Below are 23,273 nucleotides of genomic sequence, written 5' to 3'. Positions count from 1 at the left end.
TGGCACATATATACAATGGAATATTACTCAGCCATAAAAAGAAACAAAAGTGAGTTATTTGTAGTGAGGTGGATGGACCTAGAGTCTGTCATACAGAGTGAAGTAAGTCAGAAAGAGAGAAACAAATACCATATGCTAACACATATATATGGAATCTAAGGAAAAAAAAAAAAAAGGTCATGAAGAACCTAGGGGCAAGATGGGAATAAAGACACAGACCTACTAGAGAATGGACTTGAGGATATGGGGAGGGGGAAGGCTAAGCTGTGACCAAGTGAGAGAGTGGCATGGACATATATACACTACCAAATGTAAAATAGATAGCTAGTGGGAAGCAGCCACATAGCACAGGGAGATCAGCTCGGTGCTTTGTGACCACCTAGAGGGGTGGGATAGGGAGGGTGGGAGGGAGGGAGATGCAAGAGGGAAGAGATATGGGAACATATGTATATGTATAACTGATTCACTTTGTTATAAAGCAGAAACACACGATTGTAAAGCAATTATACTCCAATAAAGATGTTAAAAAAAGAAAAAAGATAGCAAGCAAGGTTGAAATTTAAACCACCTGCCATTTAATCTGGAGTTTTAGAAAAGTTCACTGAAACTCACCTCAGAACTTCATGTAAAGTATGAGAATCTCGATAAAACTGGTTAGGTAAATCCTACCCAAAACAAAGGAGAAATATTAGCTCAGTTTTATTCCCATGTAAATTTATTTTCAGATTTATATTTACCAAAACAGGAAAAATGTTATCTATTCAATATACTGTAACCAGAACTTTTGTAGAAATTAAGGGAGACATCAGATAGCTGATATCCTAAATAGTAATACACATCAATGGGATTTTGATAGCAAATTCCTTAGGGTCACTACAGATTATAACATTTTTACTAAGACGTCACTTTCCAAATGTTTTTTGCCTTTCTATACTTAGGCCATTAAATTCTTAAAGTTCATTAACCTGTAGCTACTCTATCCAAGTTTACTGCAAAAAACTTTAGGATTCTTCTATTACACAAAGCCTTTATGTTATATTTTACCAGTACTAATACTATGGAGAGAGTAAATGTCATTATCACATAAAATATATCTTACAATTGTTTACTCAATAGTTATAGCAGAATTTCAAAAGCTGTCCTTACTTCAACTAGAATTATCTTCTTATCAGTTCTCAGATCATCTCCAAGCATTTGTAGTTTGTTATATTTTGTCGCTCTTAGTAGAAACTCTTTAAAAACTGCTATCTGAGACTGATAAGGAAATACATGGAAGCTTGATTCTGAAAGGAAACATATTTAATACTTTTATTTTCAACCAAATATACACACCAATATTATACATATGTACATAATATACATATACATTAATGAATACATTTACATATACATGAAGGAGCACACAATATTGTAGACTTTTTTAACTAGGCAAAACTGTTCAAATTTAAAATAGAATATTCATTTCAAAAGACAAAAGTCACTATGAACAACAGTAACTTTTCTGTACCAATGAAGGTAATATGGAGTTAACTGATTTCAGAACACAGCTGTTAGTATAAAAGTCATACAATTGGTAAAAATATTTATGACTCTGCCTACACATTGAAGATTCTCCCAATTAGTGCATGACTATAAATGAGCTGTTTTCAATAACAGTAAGTTTTAATTTAATTTAATAATAAGTTTTGGGCTTCCCTGGTGGCGCAGTGGTTAAGAATCCGCCTGCCAATGCAGGGGACACAGGTTCAAGCCCGGGTCTGGGAAGATCCCACATGCCGTGGAGCAACTAAGCCCATGCGCCACAACTACTGAGCCTGTGCTCTAGAGCCCGCGAGCCACAACTACTGAGCCCGTGTGCCACAACTACTGAAGCCCGCGTGCCTAGAGCCCGTGCTCTGCAACAAGAGAAGCCACCGCAATGAGAAGCCTGTGCATGGCAACGAAGAGTAGCCCCTGCTTGCTGCAACTAGAGAAAGCCCGCGCACAGCAACGAAGACCCAATGCAGCCAAAAATAAATAAATAAATTTTAAAAATAAACAAACAAACAAAAAAACCCATATACCCAATAGGGTCTTAGAAATCTTAAAGATATAGATGGGGGGCTTGTTATAAACCTCCTGTAAACCAGACTTTCCCCACTATTTCCACTACCTTCAGAGCAAACCTTACCAGGATTAAATATCTCCTTGAAATCATCATTTTGGAATTGTGGTAAAACTGGATTAATCCACTCTTGTACTTGAATACCATGCTCCTTTGATAGTATTTTTATAGTTGTTGTTTTTCCACATCCAGGGGGTCCTGTTATTAATAAAATAGATCCACCCTAAAACCAAATATAAACATGAATAAAAAATCAAAATCATTGGAAAGCTAGAATATTATGTTTGAATATTCTTTCTAAATATTAATTACCTCTACAGATATTTACTGAATGTTGGGTATAAGCAGACTAAATTTCACGATGCTAGCTGGAATAAACCAGCTTTAGATAAGAGAATCTTATTTCCTGAACTTCTAAGCATAGCTTCTGATAATTCCTCAATTCTTGCATTATGTTCCTCCCAAGGACTACTCAGTAGCCAAATTAAAACTTCAGCTAGATTAAAGAGGTAATGTCTGAAACAAGTATTTTTAGGAGTTACCTGAACTCATAAAATTCAACCTTAATACAGACCTCTCTTTGGATTATATACTTCAATATTATATAAGTATAATATTCTTATGGAAAAACCTCAGTTTAGATATCAGATTCTTTAAGAAATGTACATTAAGAAATACATTACCAGAGACAGGACTCTAAAGACAGACTAGAAGATGCAGCTACCAGTAACATTCCCTCATTCAGTATATCTGATAAAAAAGTTAAAACTGAAAAATTATCAGGGGAAGATGTCCTACATATAATGGTGGGCTGTAATTCTTGCTCATTTGTTTACCCTTATTAACTACAGTAAATAAGGGCCTGTATACCTGGACCCAGAGAAGAGCCAGTTACACTTTAATTTTATTATTTATTTATTTATTTTTTGGTCATGCTGTGCGGCTTGTGGAAAGAGAAGGTGAAGGCAACTGTACTAGATTTTAAAAGCCCTAAGAGATAGAACAATCAAATGTAACGGGTGGTCCTTGATTAGATACTGGTTGTAACAAACCAGATATAAAAGACAACTGGAAAAATGTGAGTATGAACTAAGCATTAGATAACATTAGAGAATTAAATGCCAAACATTTATAATTTACGTTAAAATACTCATGGGAGGGCTTCCCTGGTGGCGCAGTGGTTAAGAGTCAGCCTGCCAATGCAGGGGACATGGGTTCGAGCCCTGGTCTGGGAGGATCCCACATGCCACGGAGCAACTGGGCCCGTGAGCCACAATTACTGAGCCTGTGCATCTGGAGCCTGTGCTCCGCAACAAGAGAGGCCGCGATGGTGAGAAGCCCGCGCACCGCGATGAAGAGTGGTCCCCACTTGCCACAACTGGAGAGAGCCCTCGCACAGAAACGAAGACTCAACACAGTCATAAATAAATAAATAAATAAATAAAAGAACATGAATTTCTTTAAAAAAAAAAATACTCATGGGAGAAAATGATGGGTATTTTTACAGGTACATGAATATTCACTTACTATTCTATTTTTACTATTCTATTTTTTCTTTATGTTTCAAGAATCTCAAAATTAAAAAAGTTTAAAAAGAGAGAGAGAGAATATTCTAGCTTGGGGGCCAAGGGTAATTATGGAATTAGGAAGTGAAAAACATAAGCGTAAGATGAATGACTATTTTAGGCTATATTTAATACAAAAACTAATATGCAATTTGCCTACTTGCTTTAGTGTGAGATAATCTGATATGCTAAATATATTAGCACCCTAATGGTTTACTATGCTTTATATATAAGAGGGAAAAAGAGGTATAAGTCAAGGGGGAAACGCAAAGTCTCTCGAGTGTTTTAATGAGGAAGAAGTAGTAAGGTAAGACAGCTTTCTACTGCAGGTGATCTGGACTTATGAGAACAAAGTCAACATGAAAGTTTTTAACTTCTTATAACCAACTATAAGCCAGAGAAACATCTGAGGCCAAATGTTTTTAAACACATTTCTTATTTAGTTACCTGCTTTGGCTGCCTTTCTAAGACTTCAGCTTTTAACCAGGTTTCAACTTCTTCAATTTTCTTTTTATGCACAGCAAGTTCATGCTAAAATTTTCAAGTTTCAAATAAAACATTTTAACTCAAAAATTTTTGATACATCAGCACAGGTTAATCTACACATTTTTAATGAAAAAAACTAGAAACAAGTAACATGATATAGTAATAAAAAGGTCCTTTTGATTATACTTAATTCAATTTTTTATATTGATATGGAAAAATTCTATTCTTAAACTGACCCCAGTATATGAAAATTTGAGGCACCTATGCAATTATAAAATATTTTAAAATCCTGTAATACATTTTGGGAAGAGGATTAATAGGGAGGGGTATTACATTTAGCAAAAAATTAAATGGATCAAGTCTATGTTGGGGGTTAAATTAAATCGAAGACAAATAACCAATGGTATACCTTCTAAATAACTGTTGGGAAAATTTGAGCCTTGGAATATAAAAAACCTAGAAACTATTATTTTTTTTCTAATTCATTTAGGCAGAAAGATTTTTATGAATAGTATCTGAAAATGCACATCCCTCTCCTTCCTGAAACTAAATTACGTAGACTTGTTTGTATGCCATTTATTACCTGCGTTTCTGGTTTGTATTTATCCACCCATGGTTCATTTTCTGACAGATATTCTTTTGAATTTTCTAGACCATAAATCTGCTTTGAGGAAGATAGGTTTCCTCTTTTTCTAGCTGGAAATTTGCTACTTTCTAGTGTGGAAGACACCTTTTTTCTTCTAAGACTTGAGTTATTCACACCTAATGATGTGGCAGTAATAGTAGAGATGCTTGTAGTCTCCGAAAAATCATCAAATGATGAGTCTACCCAGTTTGTTGTCTGAAAAAAAAACCACGTAAACACTATTACATTTTTTTTGCATCTATTCCCTATATAACTAAACTACTCTATTAAAAAAATTCTTATACTTGTAACATTTAAAAGAAAAATCTCACAAATTAACTTTTTAAATAAAATTGACTCTGTATTAGTCATTTTTGTACTTTACAATAAGCATAAGTGTATACTTATCTACTTGACCATGGTAATGATGGATGTCATATAAATGAATAGAGAATACAAACTTAATTCCTTTTATTAATTATAATCTTCCCAGAATAAAGATTAGACTGATACTTTAAAAACTCATTTGTAGCCCTGAAACACAAATATTAAAATTACCTACCAAAAAAGAAGTAAAACAGAATAAAGAAAAAAAGGCATTATTTTAACCATGTAGAGCAGTAGAAAAGTAACACTTCTGCCTTGACCAGGTTAATACATTCACAAACTAAGAACCATTTTATACATTCAAATAATCCCTACTGGCTTTAAGAGATGTGAAGATAGGTCTAAGAATACTGAAGCTATGAACAGTTTGTAATTATGACTTGATTATGTTTTTCTTCAGCTCATGAAGCAACTAATATATTTATGAAAGGGAGGCAGGCTTTCCAGGGAGGGTGATTTGCCAGATTTGTTTAGGAAAAAGAGTACTGGTTTAATAGAGCAGGAAAATCAGTGAGTTCTATTTCATGGTCTTCTGGTCTATAGAAACTATTAACCCCTCTACGTTTCCCTCCAACATTTCCTTTTCTTTAAAATCCTTTGCAAGAATGCATAGAGAAAAATGCTAAGTTAAGCAATTTTAACCTAAAAATATTTAGGAGTATTAAAAAGCGTTCTTTTTTTAATAATTAGAATTTTAAAAGTGGACTTTTTCTTAACATTCCAACAGTATAAATCTAAAAAAATCTAGCTTAGTATCTGACTTTTGTAATTCCCTTCCTGACTAACAAGATTATATTTTCCTTAAAGAATACTCAGCCATAGTTGTGAACGATTTATTTGACAGTGTTCCTTTCTGGGAGACAAACAAAACAAAAAACAGAGGTTGGAGCTGAAAGTAGGCTCGGGAGAAGCAATACTTACAAGTATTTTATGAATGTGAAATCAAACTTCATTCCTCTTATAAACAGAATCTAGGATTATGATCAGCAGTGGGTAAAGAAATGAAGACGTTTTGGGAAAAAAATTTTAGTCATAGCTACCCAATTCATTTCCTCCTCTTTAAAAAGACTATTACTAGTATTACAATTTTGGCCCCTTTCCTCTATTTTTAAGAGTACATAAAAATAGTAGTAGTAGTAAAACTCTTGATAGCAACTCTGATCTAGCGATTCCAATCTCCATGTTACTTATACATTTTACAGTTTTATTTCTTAGGTAAATGTGGATTTCCATTTACTTAAAAAAAAAAAAAGAGGAAGAGGAAGAGAAACAGCAAAGTTAAATAATTCACTTACAGTAAAAGAAAAATCAGATCCACCACTAGGAAAACAGCTAACTTTCAGTATACTGTCTGATACCCATCCTACCCACCCGCTAGCCTTGTTGAGAACTGGCACACTGAACCACATAATTTCTAAGAAGCAGGGCTTGTTGTTAAGCTATAACACCAACTACAGCTCATGTATTTTTCTTCTATTGCTCTTTCATTCAAGAGTTTTCAGCCTTTTCTTTGTGACCAGGACTGTAAATAAACATTTTTTCAAAATTAAGGTTGTGTTTTCAGTGTACAGTTGTTTCACAATTTATTATTGAACTTTTTAGATCACTAATTACAACAAATACTGGGCACCATTACTCTCACAGCAGTAATAAGTCATTGGGAACACATATAAAAATTCATAACTCCTTTTGGCAGTTATCAAATGGCCATTTTAGTGTATCATACCTTTGTGGAAGATACCTTTGGTCTAAGAAAAGTTTTTGACATTATAAACTTTAATAGTTCCCATCCGTAGCATACAACCTGTAGTACATTAAAGTATAATTCACCTAGGGGAAAAAAAGACGAAAAAAAATCTCAAATTAAGAAAAACTGTAAAACAGAAGTAATTAATATATATTGATAAAAATCAAGGACATAATAAAGTTAAGGCTCAAGAACTAGTGAAAGAGAACACAGCAAACATACATGCAGCAAAAAATCAAAATGCTAAAATAAATTTTACTTTTAATGACTATAACTGTCAAATTATCTGTAGTGATGATGTAACGTTTTTCCTACGAACTCAATAATGTATTAGAGAAAACAGAAAAACTACACATTTGTGTACCTACCTTTTGTCATTAAGAAAAATTAAACAATTTTATTTGTGTAGTTTTCATACTGAAAATTAAAATTCCCCACATTTCAAATTATAAAATTTCAAAAAATTTTCCAAAATTTCAAAAATAATAACAAAAAAAAGCACCATACAATGAATTCAGACTTATCACTTACTTTGGACAAAGACTTTATATCTTACTGTAAACTTTTTCTATAACTGTTATTTGAATACGTTATTACGAAATTTTTTGGCAACACTGTTTTCTGACTTTCATAGTTCTTCAATGTTTACACAAACTAGTGAACTCACCAGTTTTAAGTTAGCCAGAAAGAAAGTTTTTTAAGGTCTACAAACCTGTAAACTGAGCTTTATAGTTTGGAGTCACACATAATTTATGTGTAAATACTTCCACACACTAGAAAACAAATCATACACACACACATAGAAATTGTTCACGACTAGAGAAGTTTTTGCTTTGCGGTTTCAAAGAGTTACATAGGTGGAAAACACAGAGTTGGCAGGTCGAAATAAAAGACGCAGACTGTTGTCATAGTCAGGATTCTACTCGCTCTTTGAAAGCAAGACTGACAGTTACCTCCTTTAAAAAGCAGGCAACTGTCCTTGATGGTACCAGGTTTCTGAAATGAGACGTCAGAGATAGAAGAGAACCTGAAGAGTATTTCTAGCAAACCCGCCACCATCCTACACACTGCACTGGGGATACTAAGCTCACACATTTGTCCAACGTTAATACTGCTAGTCAAGGGAAAGCCGAGATGAGCTCGCGTGCCCCGGCTCCAGGCCAGAGCTCTGCACCCCGACCCGTCTCATCCCCAGATGGGATGGGCAGGTCGGGAGGAGGAGCCATGAGAGTCTGGGAAGGCGTGAAGGCAGAGATGGACTCGCGTCTCTAGGACATATATACACCGCAGCCGCAGCCACGGCAGCCTTACCTTCCGGTAGCTGCATCCCCTCGTGGGCCGAGAGGAGCGGTGGAGCCCAGGCTCAGCTCCAGGTGCAAGGGAAACCACCCAGCCCCACCCGGGCTCAGCGCGGAACCCTCTTGGAGGTCCCGCCTCCCGGGGACCTTCCAGGTCGGTGGGCGCTTCCGCGACACAGCCCGAAAGGCGGGGCCTCCTAAGGAGCTACTGTCTTAGGCATCCAGCGCATTGCCTGACCCGAAGTGCCGACCCGACCTGTGCTCGTACTTCGGACACTGCGATGGAAGCGTGTCATAGAAAGCCAGATAACCCAATGGTGGGTGACGAGGCGGCGGAGGTGGGTCGCGAGCGCCACTCCAGGCCTCGAGTACCCCGGCGCCACTGGCGCTTTCCGTTACCCTCCCCTTCCGGCCCCTCCCTGTCGCGTGTAGGGCGCCTGTGCTGAGGCGTCGGGAGCCAGCGCGGCGAAGACCATGTTGCTTCCGAACATCCTGCTCACTGGTCAGGGGGCGCGCTGGGGGTGGTGGTGGGCGGCGGGGCTGGCGCGGGGCGCGGAGTGCTCTGCGGCCTGGAAAGTCCGAAGTGGGGTCGCTTAGTGGTCTATTGCGGGGCTCGGCGAGGGTCGCGTGGCGTTGTAGTTGTCAGGGCCTGTACTCCCGGCCCTCGCGAAGGTTTTGCAGGAGGCGGGGGGGGGGAGGGGACGACGGACGTTAATTCTTTTGCTCAGAGGTTGGCTCCTCGGTGAGGCGGAGAGAGGTAGATAATATCCAGCTCCCTTTTTTGGCAAGCTGCCTAATCTTTCGTAATCAGGTTTTTGTCTGTAAAATGGCTGTTGCTTCTTTACTTGGCAGAGCTGTCTTTGGGTTATTAGCGAGATAAGGTAAGGCAGTATTTGGCCCTTAGTAGATCCGTTAATGGTGGATGTTTTAGTCCTTAGGCCTCTAGGGCCGTCTCTTATTTTCTCTTTGTATCTGAGAGTCACGTTTCGATGAAGGGGTTCGGATGTTTGCCGTGTGGGGTGATGAATTTGCTGTATACGCTCGCGGAGTTAGCATCAGGGGCTTTTTCTTTGTGTTTTAAGAAGCAAAGGCATCTACCGAGTATCTCTGGTCGTTTCTCGTAGAGATGCTGTAAAATTTCCGGGCTGTTCGTGGGTTTTTTTCTGGGTCTTTGGATCCATACTCAGGGCGCTTGTTACATGTGAGGGGTAGTAAAATGCCGCATACCGACTTTAAAAAATATTATTTCTGGTCGTTTAAATCTGAAAATGTTTACTAAATTGTAGCATTTAATAGCATCATAGGGCATTCCTGGAAAAATCTAATGGGTGTAGATGCTGTTGCAGCACAATAAAATTTGAGGCGCTATTTGTGGAACAAAGCCAAGTTTTATCCTTTAACAAAACGTAAGCATATTGGCAGCGCACAAGTCCTGTCTGTTTCTGAGAGCAGCAGATTAACCTCAACAGATTAATATTTAGCCTTTAAGCGTCCTTAAGGGGAAGATTTTACAACATCGGATTTGTTTGGGTCAGACAGTGTCTTGGTTTTTTAATATTAAGCCATATCGTCAAAAGTCTAAATGTGAGCGTTTTATTGAGAACATGGTGAGTTGAGGATTCAGACTTGGTGTATTATAGTGGACTGGAGGTAAAAATGTTATTGCCCTTATAGGTAGAGTTGACTTATTCCTTTTATCTTTAATTATAATGATCAGGTTTTATAATTTCAGTGGCATTAGTTCAAGCTGAAAATTAAGTGTTTGATTATTTATCTTGAAACAATAAATATAAAAAAGGGAAGGTGAAGAACAATGTATAGTATGGCCATTTATGTAGAAGGAAATATATGGTGTGTGTATGTATGTATGCACGCAATGTGTGTATATGTACATGTATGTACTATGCTACCATATGTATGCATATATATGGATGTATACACAAACATATGTATATGACTTATTTGGAGAGATACGTAAGAAAGTGGTTTACACTGGTTGACTCTAGGGAAGAGTATAGTGGATATTCTTTCATACTGCTTAACTTTTTTCCATGAACAATTTAATATTTTTAAATTAAAGCAAATAAATGATGGCAGTTTATTTGAGGTGGCTAGTTTTATTCTGGGAATTTCCATGGTGGTGGCAGACAGTCTGTAGTTGTCATCAGATTCTCCCAAGCACCACTCCTGGTAAAATCAGATACACTGGGTGAAATTCTGATATTCAGCAGGCTTTGGGTAGTTTTGATTAGATTATGGTGTGTGTAATTTTATACAGGATTGCTAATTAGGAAACTTTTCAGTTGTTAAGAACCTTAAGGGCACATTGGTGGCTAAAGTCTAATTAGTATTTCATGAACAGTATTTTTCTGTGGCTTGTCTTGCAGGTACACCAGGGGTTGGAAAAACCACGCTAGGCAAAGAACTTGCATCAAGATCAGGACTGAAATACGTTAATGTGGGTGATTTAGCTCGAGAAGGTAAGGGGCACTTTGGTGTTAGATTTGTTTAAAAAAGTGAGAGAAATAATGGAGTATTAGTACTGTACTTGTGAGAAGGTACAAAAAGCAGAGAAAAATTGCCATGAAGGAATTTATGCTCTGTGGGGGACCCATAGAAATAGAACATATTGTCTCATGCTGTGTCCTAGTTATTTTGACCACTACATCCCCTCTGCAGTTGGCTAGCAGTTCTTGTGGACAGTAATAAGTGGGATAGCTTCCACGAAGATTGGACTTAGGACAGTTTGAATATGAGGAAGAGGGAGAGTATTTTGGGCGAACACGTAAAGGTCAGGGTGGTGCTAAGCATATATATCTATGGAGACAGTGAGTATATGAGCTCACTGGAAGGACATGATTTTGAACTCAGGCCGTAGGACATGGCTGTCCTGTGGTCTTTTCTTAGATTAGTTTATAGGTGCATGCCTGTAAGCAACTGCACATATTTTAAAGTGATGTATGTTTTTGGTTATTTTACCCGGTTTTTCCCCAATCTTTTATCACTCCCTTATTTGTGTCTTCATCTTTTTATATTCTCTAATGGGTAGAAACTCAATAAATTTAAGTGAAGGGAACTTTAAATGTGCCTCATTAAAATTAAAAAGATTTAACGTATTTTTTTAATTCAAATTTTTAAAAATTTAACATGTATTTTAAAATTTTAAAGTTCCTGACAGTTGCTACTAAAGTAACTATTTCAGGTTTGATCTAATGTACGTATTTTTTTCAAATGATCTAAAGTCTGATCACCGGGTATCATGGAGTCTGGCAAGATGGCTTCTCCCAAGAGCATGCCGAAAGATGCACAGGTGATGGCACAAATCCTGAAGGATATGGGGATTACAGACTATGAGCCAAGAGTTATAAATCAGATGTTGGAGTTCGCCTTCCGATATGTGACCACAATTCTAGATGATGCAAAAATTTATTCAAGTCATGCTAAGAAGGCTACTGTTGATGCAGATGATGTGCGATTGGCAATCCAGTGTCGTGCTGACCAGTCTTTTACCTCTCCTCCCCCAAGAGATTTTTTATTAGATATTGCAAGGCAAAGGAATCAAACCCCTTTGCCATTAATCAAGCCATATTCAGGTCCTAGATTGCCACCTGATAGATATTGCTTGACTGCTCCAAATTATAGACTTAAATCCTTACAAAAAAAGGCATCTACTTCTGCGGGAAGAATAACAGTTCCACGGTTAAGTGTTGGTTCAGTTACTAGCAGACCAAGTACTCCCACGCTTGGCACACCAACCCCACAAACCATGTCTGTTTCAACTAAAGTAGGGACTCCAGTGTCCCTCACAGGGCAAAGGTTCACAGTACAGATGCCCACTTCACAATCCCCAGCTGTAAAAGCATCAATTCCTGCAACATCAGCAGTTCAGAATGTTCTAATTAATCCATCACTAATTGGGTCCAAAAATATTCTTATTACCACTAACATGGTGTCATCACAGAATACTGCCAATGAAGCATCAAATGCATTGAAAAGAAAACGTGAAGATGATGATGATGATGATGACGATGATGATGATGACTATGATAATTTGTAATTTAGCCTTGATGCATGTAACATGTATGCTTGGTTTTGAATCCATTGTACTGAGATTAAACATGCATGCTAGATGTTTCCATGTTGTGTTTTAGAAAAATAGTATTTAATGAGTAAATATGGTTACCGTACTTTTCAATTGAGATGTTGTGTTGGATTTTCTTTAATAGGATTAGTAATCGTTTTTCATCAGCCTTTAAGTGTAAAAAATAAAGTTGTAATTCATCCATTTGATTGTTGGTACTTTGGCGATAATGTTTTTACATTTTTAGATGCAATTTTCTGCCTCATTATCACCAACAGAAATAACAGTTGCAAAAGCTTGAAGTTGTTGCAGTCTGTTCCTTACCAATAGAGTCACTTCTACTGTCTTCAGATATTTAGGTCATACTATGATCTCTGGTGTATAAGTCACTCTTACCGGCCATTCTTTCAGATTGCTGAAGTATACCATGTCTGTTTTTTAGAGAGACCACTTGGTCAGGATTTTTATTTATAGTGAATCTTCAGCCAATTGCCAGACTTCTTCCTAGGTCCCATTTTTCTATCCCTTTGGATATATTTAAGGACCCTTGGTGTGGCTCCCAGTATCTTACCACTTAAAAATTTTTGAAGTTTTTTTCCCATTATCCCTTTTAGCAGATCACTTTTTGTGCATCTTTGCTTGTCATATTCTTGATACTATAAACTAGTATCATGCTTATATTTTTAATCCAGGTTTGGCATTCAAATTATAGTTAATAAAACTTAGGTCTTTATTTGCTACTGTGCATAGCTTGTCATTCTCCATTTTATACCTATATGAAATCTGGTTTTGTTCCTTTGCCTGTTGAACTTTACTATTTTTGACAGGTGATTTCAGAGTCACATACATCAGTCAATTTCAGTCATGTCTTCCAGTTCTCATCTCACCCACTCAATATTTCTAAACTTAATGAAATTACTATATAATCTGTCATGAATAGCACTGAGAGCAACAGTAACACCAGACCAAGGATAATCCACGGTGAGACACTCCTCTTCCTCTTCACTGAGTCTCTACTTGTACTCAAACCATGTGTGTACACTTGATGGTGCACGGTCCTGACCATCCTCTTTGTATTTTATTGATGAGATTATTTCATGAGAATCTGCCTTAAAGGAAAAGTGGAGCTTTTTTCCCTCCCATTATGCCAGATAAAGGATTTCTGATCTGATTTGACATGTGTTAGATGAGGTGCTTTATAGTGTTTTTCAAAATGTACCAGATTTTTTCCCCCAGATGCCATCTGAGTGTATCTGAAAATCTTACCAGGAAATAGTCTGAGACATTCAGCCTCCTCATTTTTTCCAAATGGTAATGTGTTTTAAGGGAAACCACGCAATCTTCTATAAAGCAGTGGTCTCAACAGAGGGTGATTTTGCCCTCCAGGGGACATATGGCAGCTTCTGAGATATTTTGGTAGTCATAACGGGGGTGGGGGGGTTGCTACTGACCTCTAATGGGTAGAGTCTAGGGATTCTGCTGAACATCCTACAACTCACAGGACAGCCCTCCACTCCCATAACAATTACCAAGCTCAAAAGTTCAGTAGTATTTCAGGTTTAGAAACCCTGCTATAAGTAATGAGACAAAAAACAAAACTGGTTTTAAACAACTGTGTCTCAATGGAGTTTATTGCCATCCTAGTAGTCATGTTGAATGGCTGTATTTGTAACAGACCTTCTTTATGACATTTAGAACTAAAGCAGGAAAAATTAGGTGGGGAATTCAGCTTAATAAAACTATGGAGAGTCCTGAATGTGGAGTGACTAAGAATGCTTTTCTTATCCCTGTTCTTCCAGTCTCGCATTCCTCACTTGATGTCCTTTCCCATATGCAATCATTTAATTAAACTTTTACCAGCATCCTTAATTTTCCTGCCACCAGTTTTATCAGTCTTCAGCCTCTGTGCCTAACCCCAGGATGCTCATACGTCTAGACATTGGATGCATTTCAAATGTCTGGCCCTCAACACTTAAAATCTTGATGTGTTTCTAATGCAGGGGTTGGCAAGCTGCAGCTGTTTTTGTAGGAGCCACTAGCTAAAGACTAGGCTGCAAATCCTGAAGTATTTATTGTCTGGCCCTTTACAGAAGTTTGCCATTCCCGCTCTAACCTATGTGTATCGCATTTTTTTCCCTCACTTGAATCAACTACCACTGGAAGCCTTTGAAACTAACTTCGCCGTTGTCCTCTCTCCAACACTGCTCTCCCAATCTTTTCATCTGATTCTCTCCTTCCCACCATATACCTCTTTCCCCTGTGAACTCATTGCAGCCATCTTGTAATCCTGCCCCTCCCTCTGGTAATTTCATTGACTCAGGACTAGTTAGTCCTTTTTGCTTATAACTCTTAATTTATAATTAACACTTAGCCCAATATCTAGACATCTACTAGATTTAAGAATTTGGATAGTTCCCAGATATTTCCAAATTAATGTTTAAAAAGCACATGTTCTGAAATCATCCCTGACTCTGCTTGCCCATTCCTGATTCCTGTCACCCACACATTACAAACCCATTTACACACTACACAGATGCACTTGTCTCCTAATCTTGATAGTTTAAAAAAATCCCTTTGATACCCCTATCCCATTCCTGAGACCATTAACGCTGTGTCCCTTTGGTACCGCTATACCATTCTCAAGACCATTCATGCTGAATCTCTTCTTCAGTATCTCTTCCCTCCCTCTTCTGTACACCATCATTACGTCCTTTAAAAAGGGGCGGGCGGGGAGAGGGGATGAAATTACTTGAACTTTTTAATGATAAAGGCCATCCACCTTAATGAAGTAATGAACTGGCCACAGTTTACCTTCAGCCTTCCCTGTAGCCACTATGCCCTATGTCCCCTTAACTCTACCCACAGTGCACTATTGTTCTTCAAACGCATGGGGAGTCTTCCATCTCCATGTCCTTTTACATGCTATTCCCTTTACCTGTACATGCCCTTCCTCATCTGTCTTATAAACAGTTCCTTAAAAGGCCCTACTCGAATGCCACATCTTTTGGTGCTAACTTCTCTTGGCAGAATTCATTGCTCTCTTCTCTGCATAAAAGGCCAGGTATCAAAGCTCCCAATCCTTCTAAACCAATTAACTTCTTATACTAATTGCATTACAGTTATAAGCTTCTTGTTGGATTGAGATAAATATGTTTCCGAAGGAGGAAATCTTGAAAATGTTTTTAAGTACTGGCAGCAGCATCAAAATAGATGACTAGCATCCCTATATCGTTAGCTTTAAAGAACGGCTTTCACATAAGTGTATAAATGATAGGATGGCAGTTAAAGGAAAGGTCATGTTTTTATAGCTTGACTAACGACAGCTGGGAAGGTCTTTTTTTTTCTAATTTTTTTTTAAAATTTATTTATTTATTTATTTATTTATGGCTGTGTTGGGTCTTCGTTTCTGTGCGAGGGCTTTCTCTAGTTGCGGCAAGTGGGGGCCACTCTTCATCGCGGTGCGCCAGCCTCTCACTATCGCGGCCTCTCTTGTTGCGGAGCACAGGCTCCAGACGCGCATGCTCAGTAATTGTGGCTCACGGGCCTAGTTGCTCCGCAGCATGTGGGATCTTCCCAGACCAGGCCTCGAACCCGTGTCCTGCATTGGCAGGCAGACTCTCAACCACTGCGCCACCAGGGAAGCCCTGGGAAGGTCTTTTTAAGGTAAGAAGGTCTTTTAAGCCTTTTAACCGGCTCCACAATCGATTTTTTTCTGCAAGTAATTTAAGTAAATCATAAAACTTTGTTTAGGAAACTGATTTAATTTTCTAAGTTTCGATAATTTGATGAAATCAAGCTTTGCCATATGAAGATCCACTGTATAGACAATTATGAATGTGACTACCAGTTGAAGTTTCTAAAGTAGCACAAATTTTTCCTCTTTTTGGAAATTTGAAACAAAGTTTAGAATTCATCTCTCTCCGTTCCCTGTAGTACAGGTTATAATTATCACTCACCTAAAATTCTGCAGTAGCTTTTATATGGTATCCATGCTTTTTCTGTACTTGCTTCCTTCCAACTCCACACAGAAATCAGAATGATTTTTAAAAATTTGAAATTAATCATGTCATTTCATGCTTAAAATGCCTTAATTTTCCTTTGCTTTGGGATAAAGTCTAAACTCAGTGCAGCCTTAAAGGTCTTTTTTTTTTTTTTAATTTATTTTATTTTTTTGGCTGTGTTGGGTCTTCGTTGCTGCGTGGGAGCTTTCTCTAGCAGCGGTGAGCGGGGGCTACTCTTGGTTGCGGTGCGCGGTCTCCTCATTGCAGTGGCTTCTCTTTGTTGTGGAGCGCGGGCTGTAGGCGCGCGGGCTTCAGTTGTTGTGGCACTCAGGCTCAGTAATTGTGGCTCGCGGGCTCTAGAGCGCAGGCTCAGTAGTTGTGGCGCACGGGCTTCGTTGCTCCGCGGCATGTGGGATCTTCCCGGACCAGGGCTCAAACCCGTGTGCCCTGCATTGGCGCCACCAGGGAAGTCCCTCAAGGTATTTTTTAATCTGGCCTTAATCCCCCTGACCCCTTATCACTTACTTTAACTATTCTGAAAGACTTTTCCTCCCTTGAAAGGCTTGCCCTCCTTAGTCTCTCTGCCTTTGAATATCTTGTTTTCTCTGTTAAGAATCGTCTTACCGGGCTTCCCTGGTGGCGCAGTGGTTGAGGGTCTGTCTGCCAATGCTAGGGGACACGGGTTCGAGGCCTGGTCTGGGAAGATCCCACATGCCGCGGAGCAACTAGGCCCGTGAGCCACGATTACTGAGCCTGCGCGTCTGGAGCCTGTGCTCCGCAACGGGAGAGGCTGCGATAATGGGAGGCCCGCGCACCGCGATGAGGGGTGGCCCCCGCTTGCTGCAACTAGAGAAGGCCCTCGCGCAGAAATGAGGACCCAACACAGCAATCAATCAATCAATCAATCAATCAATAAGATGTTAATCTGAGATCACAAAACGATCTTTAAAAAAAAAAAAAAAAAAGAATCGTCTTACCTACCTTTTTTTCCTGAACTAACTGCTTCAAGTTTCCACTTAGAAGTTACCTGCTTCAGGAAGCCTCCCCTAATATCCCAAGTTTATGTTCCTAACCTAAAAGGTCCCCATGTTATTGCTCCCAGAGCACCATGATCCACAGCATTAAATATTACAATTTCCAGGTTACTTGTCTGTCATCTCCCATTTTATTGTGAACTCTTCGAGGGAAGGACTGAGTCGGTCTTCTTGTTCAATTTGTTCACTATTATATATTCCTTACCTCTGTAATTACTGGTACATGGTGTTTGATAAATGTTTTTTGAAATGAATGTTGGAAAGCTTGGATTACACTATTTTATTAATATGTATTAACATGACTTAAGAAATCCTGCATTTCAGCATTGCAGTATATAAAGACTTTAATTCTAAAAGTTAATACTGCTATAGTTGTCTGTGTTTTAGACAGCATATATTTTTAAAGATTTAACTAGTCTGGATTTAAAATATGAAGGAACATTTATCTACTCCAGATTCCCACATAGTACAAAATCAGCTGTAGGTATTCTTAGATTTTGTGTCATTGTAAAAAAAAAAAAAATATATATATATATATATATATATAGTATTGTAAAAATAATAGAAATTTAACAACCTAATATTTTACTTAAGTTTAATTACATAATATTTTAGCAAGTTAGTAAACAAGATTTAACTAATTTGCTATTGTTGAACATTTTAAAGCATCTTTTTAAATTTTTTTCTGGTTAGAAATTCAATGGTCAAAAGAAATCTCTGAACGGGTATGACGTTTTTCTTTTAAAAATTATACGTTTCCAGAGTCAGTTTACTAAATGCATGTATAACTAATATAACAGGTATCAAAAGCCTCATTTAAATTTTCATCTCTTTAGTAGCTGGGAAACTACAGTATTTTTTCATGTATTGTTTACTAATTATCTTTTCCATCCTGTGTGAATGTTTTTCTTATTCTTTGTTAAGCTACTTATTGTTATTTTGAATTTCAGGTATTTATATAATCTATATTTCAGTCCTTTGTCCTAGTATTTCTCCCTGCCATTTTTCATTTTTTAAAAATTATATTATTTTTCATCGAACAGAGATATAACATTTTATATGTTTCAATTATTTTATTTTTTTCACAAACTCAAATGTATCATACCTTTGTAGGTTTAATTTTCCATTAGTTATCTTTGGAATTAAGAAATTAGCTCTTTAATTCACCTAGGGTTTGTGGTGTAAAGTAAGGGTTTAGATTATTTTCTGTATTGTTAACCAATTTTCCCCATACCAAGACAGTTTAACTTTTTAGCTGGTAAGAGTTTCTGGTAACTGAACTGTAACCCAAGAAGTCAGAGGCCACACTGGGGTGCTAGAGAAGTGGTTCATGTGCCCAGAATCAGCCCACAGACCCTCCAGGAAGACAGTTAAAACTGCCTCTGTGCCTTCCACTAACCCTCAGGACCACCGCTTCGTCACTTCAGAACTCATGCTCCTTTGAAGCTCATTTCAACCTGTGCCAAAATATTAAGGGGAAAGAGGTGGGAAGACTATAGCATGCTCTTCGAGATGGCTGAAAGAATGATCTAAGCCTGCCTTAGGGTATATACCTCCTAGGGATTCAGGGTGAGGGTGGGATTGGTACGGCTCACCTCCTTAAGGCACACTTCCTTTGAAAGGAAGCTTTAATTTGTTGAAAAGTTCTTATGTTAGATTTAAATCTGCCTTCTTTATGCCTGCCCCCATCATTCCTGTTTTACCTTCTGAAATAAGATATTCAACCCTTGGCTTTTGGGGATGCTGGAATTCTAGAAGTAAAGGAGCATCTGGGTACTGACTCTTCTTCCCCAAACCCCATGAAGATGTGACCTCAGTGACAAAGGGTTCATTTCTGGAATCGAGAACCTGCTGTTCCTTTTAATAAGTTTCATATCCTTGGCCTAATAAATTTGGAACTTAATCTGTTAGTGTGTGTATGAGTGTTTGTATCCATGTGTCTCCTCTTCGCACCAATCTGTAGCTCAATGAAACTAGTTCTCTTCTACTAATAGCCCCACAAATTCTGAAGTTGGCTGTTATTCATTCTTTTTCAGGTATTTTGTTATCCAGGTTTCCTTCTAGACAAAATTCTAATTTATCAATACTGCTCTTTATATTTGCTGTCCATGTGACATCTATTGTGTTAGTGCCCTCCCTTGTCTCTAAGAGTAATTGAAAATTACTGAAAGTTACTTAGAAAATACTACTTTAATATGCCAATGTAAATCTCTTTTAGGGCAGTTATATGATGGCTATGATGAAGAGTATGATTGTCCCATTTTAGATGAAGACAGAGTAAGTACAATCTTTTTTATACAGTATACATTTAAAAAAATTTTATAGGAAAGTTGACCTCAGTTTTTTAAAAAAGCATTCATCTTTTTTTTTTCCTCCCCTTTCTTACAGGTAGTTGATGAGTTAGAAAACCAAATGAGTGAAGGTGGAGTTATTGTTGATTACCATGGTTGTGATTTCTTCCCTGAACGCTGGTTTCATATAGTATTTGTGCTGAAAACAGATAACAGTGTTTTGTACAAAAGACTTGAAACTAGGTAAGGAAGGAAGAACACTGAATCCTTAAAGTATTATATAAACTTTTACTCAGATTCCTGAAGTTGGCCAACTTGAACATCATAAAAGGTTCTATTTGAAAACGTGACTACTTTATTTTGGTCTTAATTATAAACCAAGTCTGTACGGTACCAACATTCTGAACCTAACGGAAAAAGATGCATTCGTAAAACACAAGCAGTAGTTTCTGAGTAAATGAATACCTCAACTGACGGTCTGATTCAGTAAAATGTACTATGTATCAACCCTACTTAGTCATGCTTTTTCCTTAATGTAAAACTTTTATAGGAAAACAGCCAAGCCAATAACATACTCTTTGCTATGGAATGAACATTACCCACTCAAATCATCCTCCCAACAGAAATGGGAAAGCTTATGAAAAACTAAAGCTAAATGAACATTTTACAACCTTTAACAAGATAAATTAACATTTCACAATATATTTGAGTTCATCCCTTCAAGAGAGCATCAAACTTAATCCAGAATAACCAGAAAAGCAAAATTTTATGGAAGACATTTTCCCACTGTCTTTTGATTCAAGCTGTGGAAAAAAGGGGATTTTACAGGAATTTAGAAAGCAGTCTCCAGAAGGAAAACTCCAGAAGTTTGCCTAACTTCAGGTTCAGAATTTGTGGTTCTCACTGACTATAGTCAGCTCTGACTAAGCACCATTGGATGGGATACTCGCAAATTCTTGCACAAAAAAGTATAGTGGCAAATATATAGGGAAAGTTAGGTTGGAGCTATACCTAAAACTTTCATCATCTTTCTTTAGTCAGGGAAAAGCCATTAAAAATATTTGAACAGAGCAGTAATAGAGACAATACAGTACATATGTGTTTTCTCAAAGACCATTTAACATTTTTATTAAAAATTACTATTTTATGTAAATAACTAAAGACTAAAGTATGAAAAAACTAAGAGAAAGTAGTCTTGTTTTAACCGTTGAAAAAACTTACAAAGTTAATCATCTTCTTAAAAAAAGCATTATTGAGATAAATTCACATACCATGTGAATTGTACACCCATTTGAAGTGTACAATTAAGCGGTTTTGAGTATATTCACAGAGTTATATATCCATTACTATAACCAATTTTTTAAAATGTTCATCACCCCTCCCCCACCAAAAAACCCATACCCATTGGCAGTCACTCCCTATTTCCCCTCAGTCCCCAGTCCTAAGCAACCAGTAATTTACCTTCTATCTCTGTGGATTTGCCTGTTCTGGACTTTTTATATAAATGAAATCATACAAAATGTGATCTTTTGTGTCTGGCTGCTTTTACTTAGTATAACGTTTTCAAGGTTCATCTGTGTTATGGCATGTACCAGTACTTCATTTCTCTTTATTGCCAAATAATATTCCATTATATGGATGTACCATATTTTATTTATCCATTTATCAGATTATAGACATTTGGATTGTTTGCAATTTTTGGCAGTTATGAATAATGCTGCCATGAACATCATACATGTGTTTTTGTGTGAACATTACATGTTCATTCATTTATCTTGGGTATTGAATTTCTTTAGGAATAGGATTGCTAGGTCATATGTTAACTACATAACCTTTTGGGGAACTGTCAGACCATTTTCCAGAGTGGCTGCACCACTTCACATTCCCAAGAGTAGTGTATGAAGCCGCCAGTATTTTCACATCCTTGTTATCTTTTTGATTGTAGCCATCCTACTGGATGTGAAGTAGTATCACATTGTGGTTTTCATTTGCATTTCCTTGGTGGCTAATGATGTTGAGCATCTTTTCATGTGCTTATTGGCCATTTGTATATCTTTTTGGGAGAAATATCTATTCAGATCTTTTGCCCAATTTTTAATTTGGTTATTTGTCCTTTTTTTATTAAGCTACAAGAGTTCTTTATGTATTTTAGATGTAAGTCCCTTATCAGATATAAGATTTGCAGAAATTTTCTCCCATTCTGTGGGTTTTTTCATAAAGTTAATCCTCTTTTAAGTACTTCAATTTAATTTTGATTGTTACAAAGTTTAACTAATTTGAGTTTGAATTTTCCTTATCTTTTTTCACTAGCTAATTAGTTGGCTAATTTACATCCGCATAAAGATTATATAATTTTTTCAGTGTCTTTGGAATTGGTAAAGTACAGATACATCCGTGTGATCAAGTACCCAATCAGTATATACTATTCCTTATCATATGCATTTTATTTTATTATATGCCATCTATTTGTTTTATGTGTCTATATCTTAACTCCTTAACTCTTTTCAAATTTAGGAACATATCTATAGACTATATATCTCATAGCTTGGCATCTGGCTTGAGGTAGGTAGATGTTTGCTAATTGAGTGGCTGACAGATTGTAGGGAAAAAAGTCTCAGACAAAGCTAAACTTTGGTCCTTAGTTTAACCCTCTCTCTTGTCCAAGAAGTCTCTCATATTCACAGATGCCAATCTGTTTTCTCTAGGTAAAGAGCCTACAAGAAGTATTTTTGCGTGATTTTTCATGTGTTCAAAAGTGTCCAGTTTCTAGTTTGTTCCTAAAACTCCAGTTAATGCCATTCAGTTTGTTTATCTTCTCTTTCCCTTCTAGGGGTTATAATCAGAAGAAACTAAAAGACAATATTCAGTGTGAAATTTTTCAAGTTCTTTATGAAGAAGCCTTGGAATCCTACAAGGAAGAAATAGTGCATCCGCTGCCAAGCAATAAACCAGAAGATCTAGAGGATAATATCAATCAGATATTGAAATGGATAGAGCAGTGGGTCAAAGATCATAGCTCTTGACTTAACAAGAATGCCACTTTACAATCACTCTTGATACCTCTCTGCTTACATCATATAAATTGTTCAATTATCAGTATCAGTACAACTTCCTTATTGAAATTGTACTATTGGACTCATAGGTGGATAGTATAAAGGTTTATGTTTAGTTTTTTTCTCCATGAGAAAGCTAAACAATCTCAAATATAATGAATAGTATTATTAAGGATTGAGAGTTAAAACTGTAATTGTTTAATGCTTCAGTTGCTAAAGAATAAATAAATCTGATCAAATGGTTGGATATCTTTTATTACAGAAGAAATTGAAGATGATCTCTTAAAATAAAACTTAGACTAAAGATAAAGCATCAGTCTTTCATTTTTATTTCTTTCTTTAAATTAAAAAAAATGAAGTGGTAATACTTGCACTCTGTATAAAATTCAAAAGGTACAAAAGCGTATACAGACGGTGCCCGACTTACAGTGGTTCAACTTAGGATTTTTCGACTTTACTATGGTGCAAAAGCGGTACGTGTTCACTAGAAACCATACTTTGAATTTTGATTTTTCCTGGGCTGGCAACATGCAGCACAATACCTGTGACGCTGCGCAGCAGCAGGGAGCCGCGGCTCCCAGCCAGCCAGGTGATCGTGAGA

The 23,273-nt window shown here is 37.2% G+C and overlaps 3 protein-coding genes across 7 annotated transcripts in view; 2 read left to right on the top strand and 1 right to left on the bottom strand.

Annotated features, from left to right (window-relative positions):
• RAD17 (RAD17 checkpoint clamp loader component) overlaps nucleotides 1-8,531 on the bottom strand; it is a 30,083-nt gene extending 21,552 nt beyond the window's left edge. The window contains exons 1-7 of one of the 5 annotated variants that reach the window (XM_007175978.3): nucleotides 8,226-8,531; nucleotides 6,894-6,997; nucleotides 4,739-4,996; nucleotides 4,117-4,200; nucleotides 2,171-2,327; nucleotides 1,147-1,283; nucleotides 613-665 (exon numbers count right to left, since the gene is read on the bottom strand). In XM_007175978.3, the coding sequence (XP_007176040.2) occupies nucleotides 613-665; nucleotides 1,147-1,283; nucleotides 2,171-2,327; nucleotides 4,117-4,200; nucleotides 4,739-4,996; nucleotides 6,894-6,997; nucleotides 8,226-8,241 (809 nt within the window). In that variant the 5' untranslated portion in view covers nucleotides 8,242-8,531. Of the gene's footprint in view, nucleotides 1-612; nucleotides 666-1,146; nucleotides 1,284-2,170; nucleotides 2,328-4,116; nucleotides 4,201-4,738; nucleotides 4,997-6,893; nucleotides 6,998-7,867; nucleotides 8,101-8,225 lie in introns of those variants that run through there. The other 4 variants (XM_007175979.2, XM_007175977.2, XM_007175975.2 and 1 more) reach the window with 4 other exon arrangements.
• A 56-nt stretch (nucleotides 8,532-8,587) lies between these two features.
• On the top strand, nucleotides 8,588-22,982 carry AK6 (adenylate kinase 6). Its single transcript, XM_007175981.2, has 5 exons — nucleotides 8,588-8,714; nucleotides 10,600-10,692; nucleotides 19,547-19,605; nucleotides 19,717-19,862; nucleotides 22,450-22,982. Exons 1-5 carry the CDS (start codon nucleotides 8,687-8,689, stop codon nucleotides 22,640-22,642), a joined length of 519 nt encoding a protein of 172 aa, XP_007176043.1. The 5' UTR covers nucleotides 8,588-8,686; the 3' UTR covers nucleotides 22,643-22,982.
• TAF9 (TATA-box binding protein associated factor 9) lies at nucleotides 8,667-12,497 on the top strand. Its single transcript, XM_007175980.3, has 3 exons — nucleotides 8,667-8,714; nucleotides 10,600-10,692; nucleotides 11,455-12,497. Exon 3 carries the CDS (start codon nucleotides 11,472-11,474, stop codon nucleotides 12,267-12,269), a length of 798 nt encoding a protein of 265 aa, XP_007176042.1. The 5' UTR covers nucleotides 8,667-8,714; nucleotides 10,600-10,692; nucleotides 11,455-11,471; the 3' UTR covers nucleotides 12,270-12,497.
• Nucleotides 22,983-23,273: the final 291 nt, after the last annotated feature.

This window comes from Balaenoptera acutorostrata, chromosome 2 (assembly GCF_949987535.1).
Source record: "Balaenoptera acutorostrata chromosome 2, mBalAcu1.1, whole genome shotgun sequence".
NCBI lineage: Eukaryota > Metazoa > Chordata > Mammalia > Artiodactyla > Balaenopteridae > Balaenoptera > Balaenoptera acutorostrata.
This window is presented reverse-complemented; position numbering and strand designations above follow the sequence as displayed.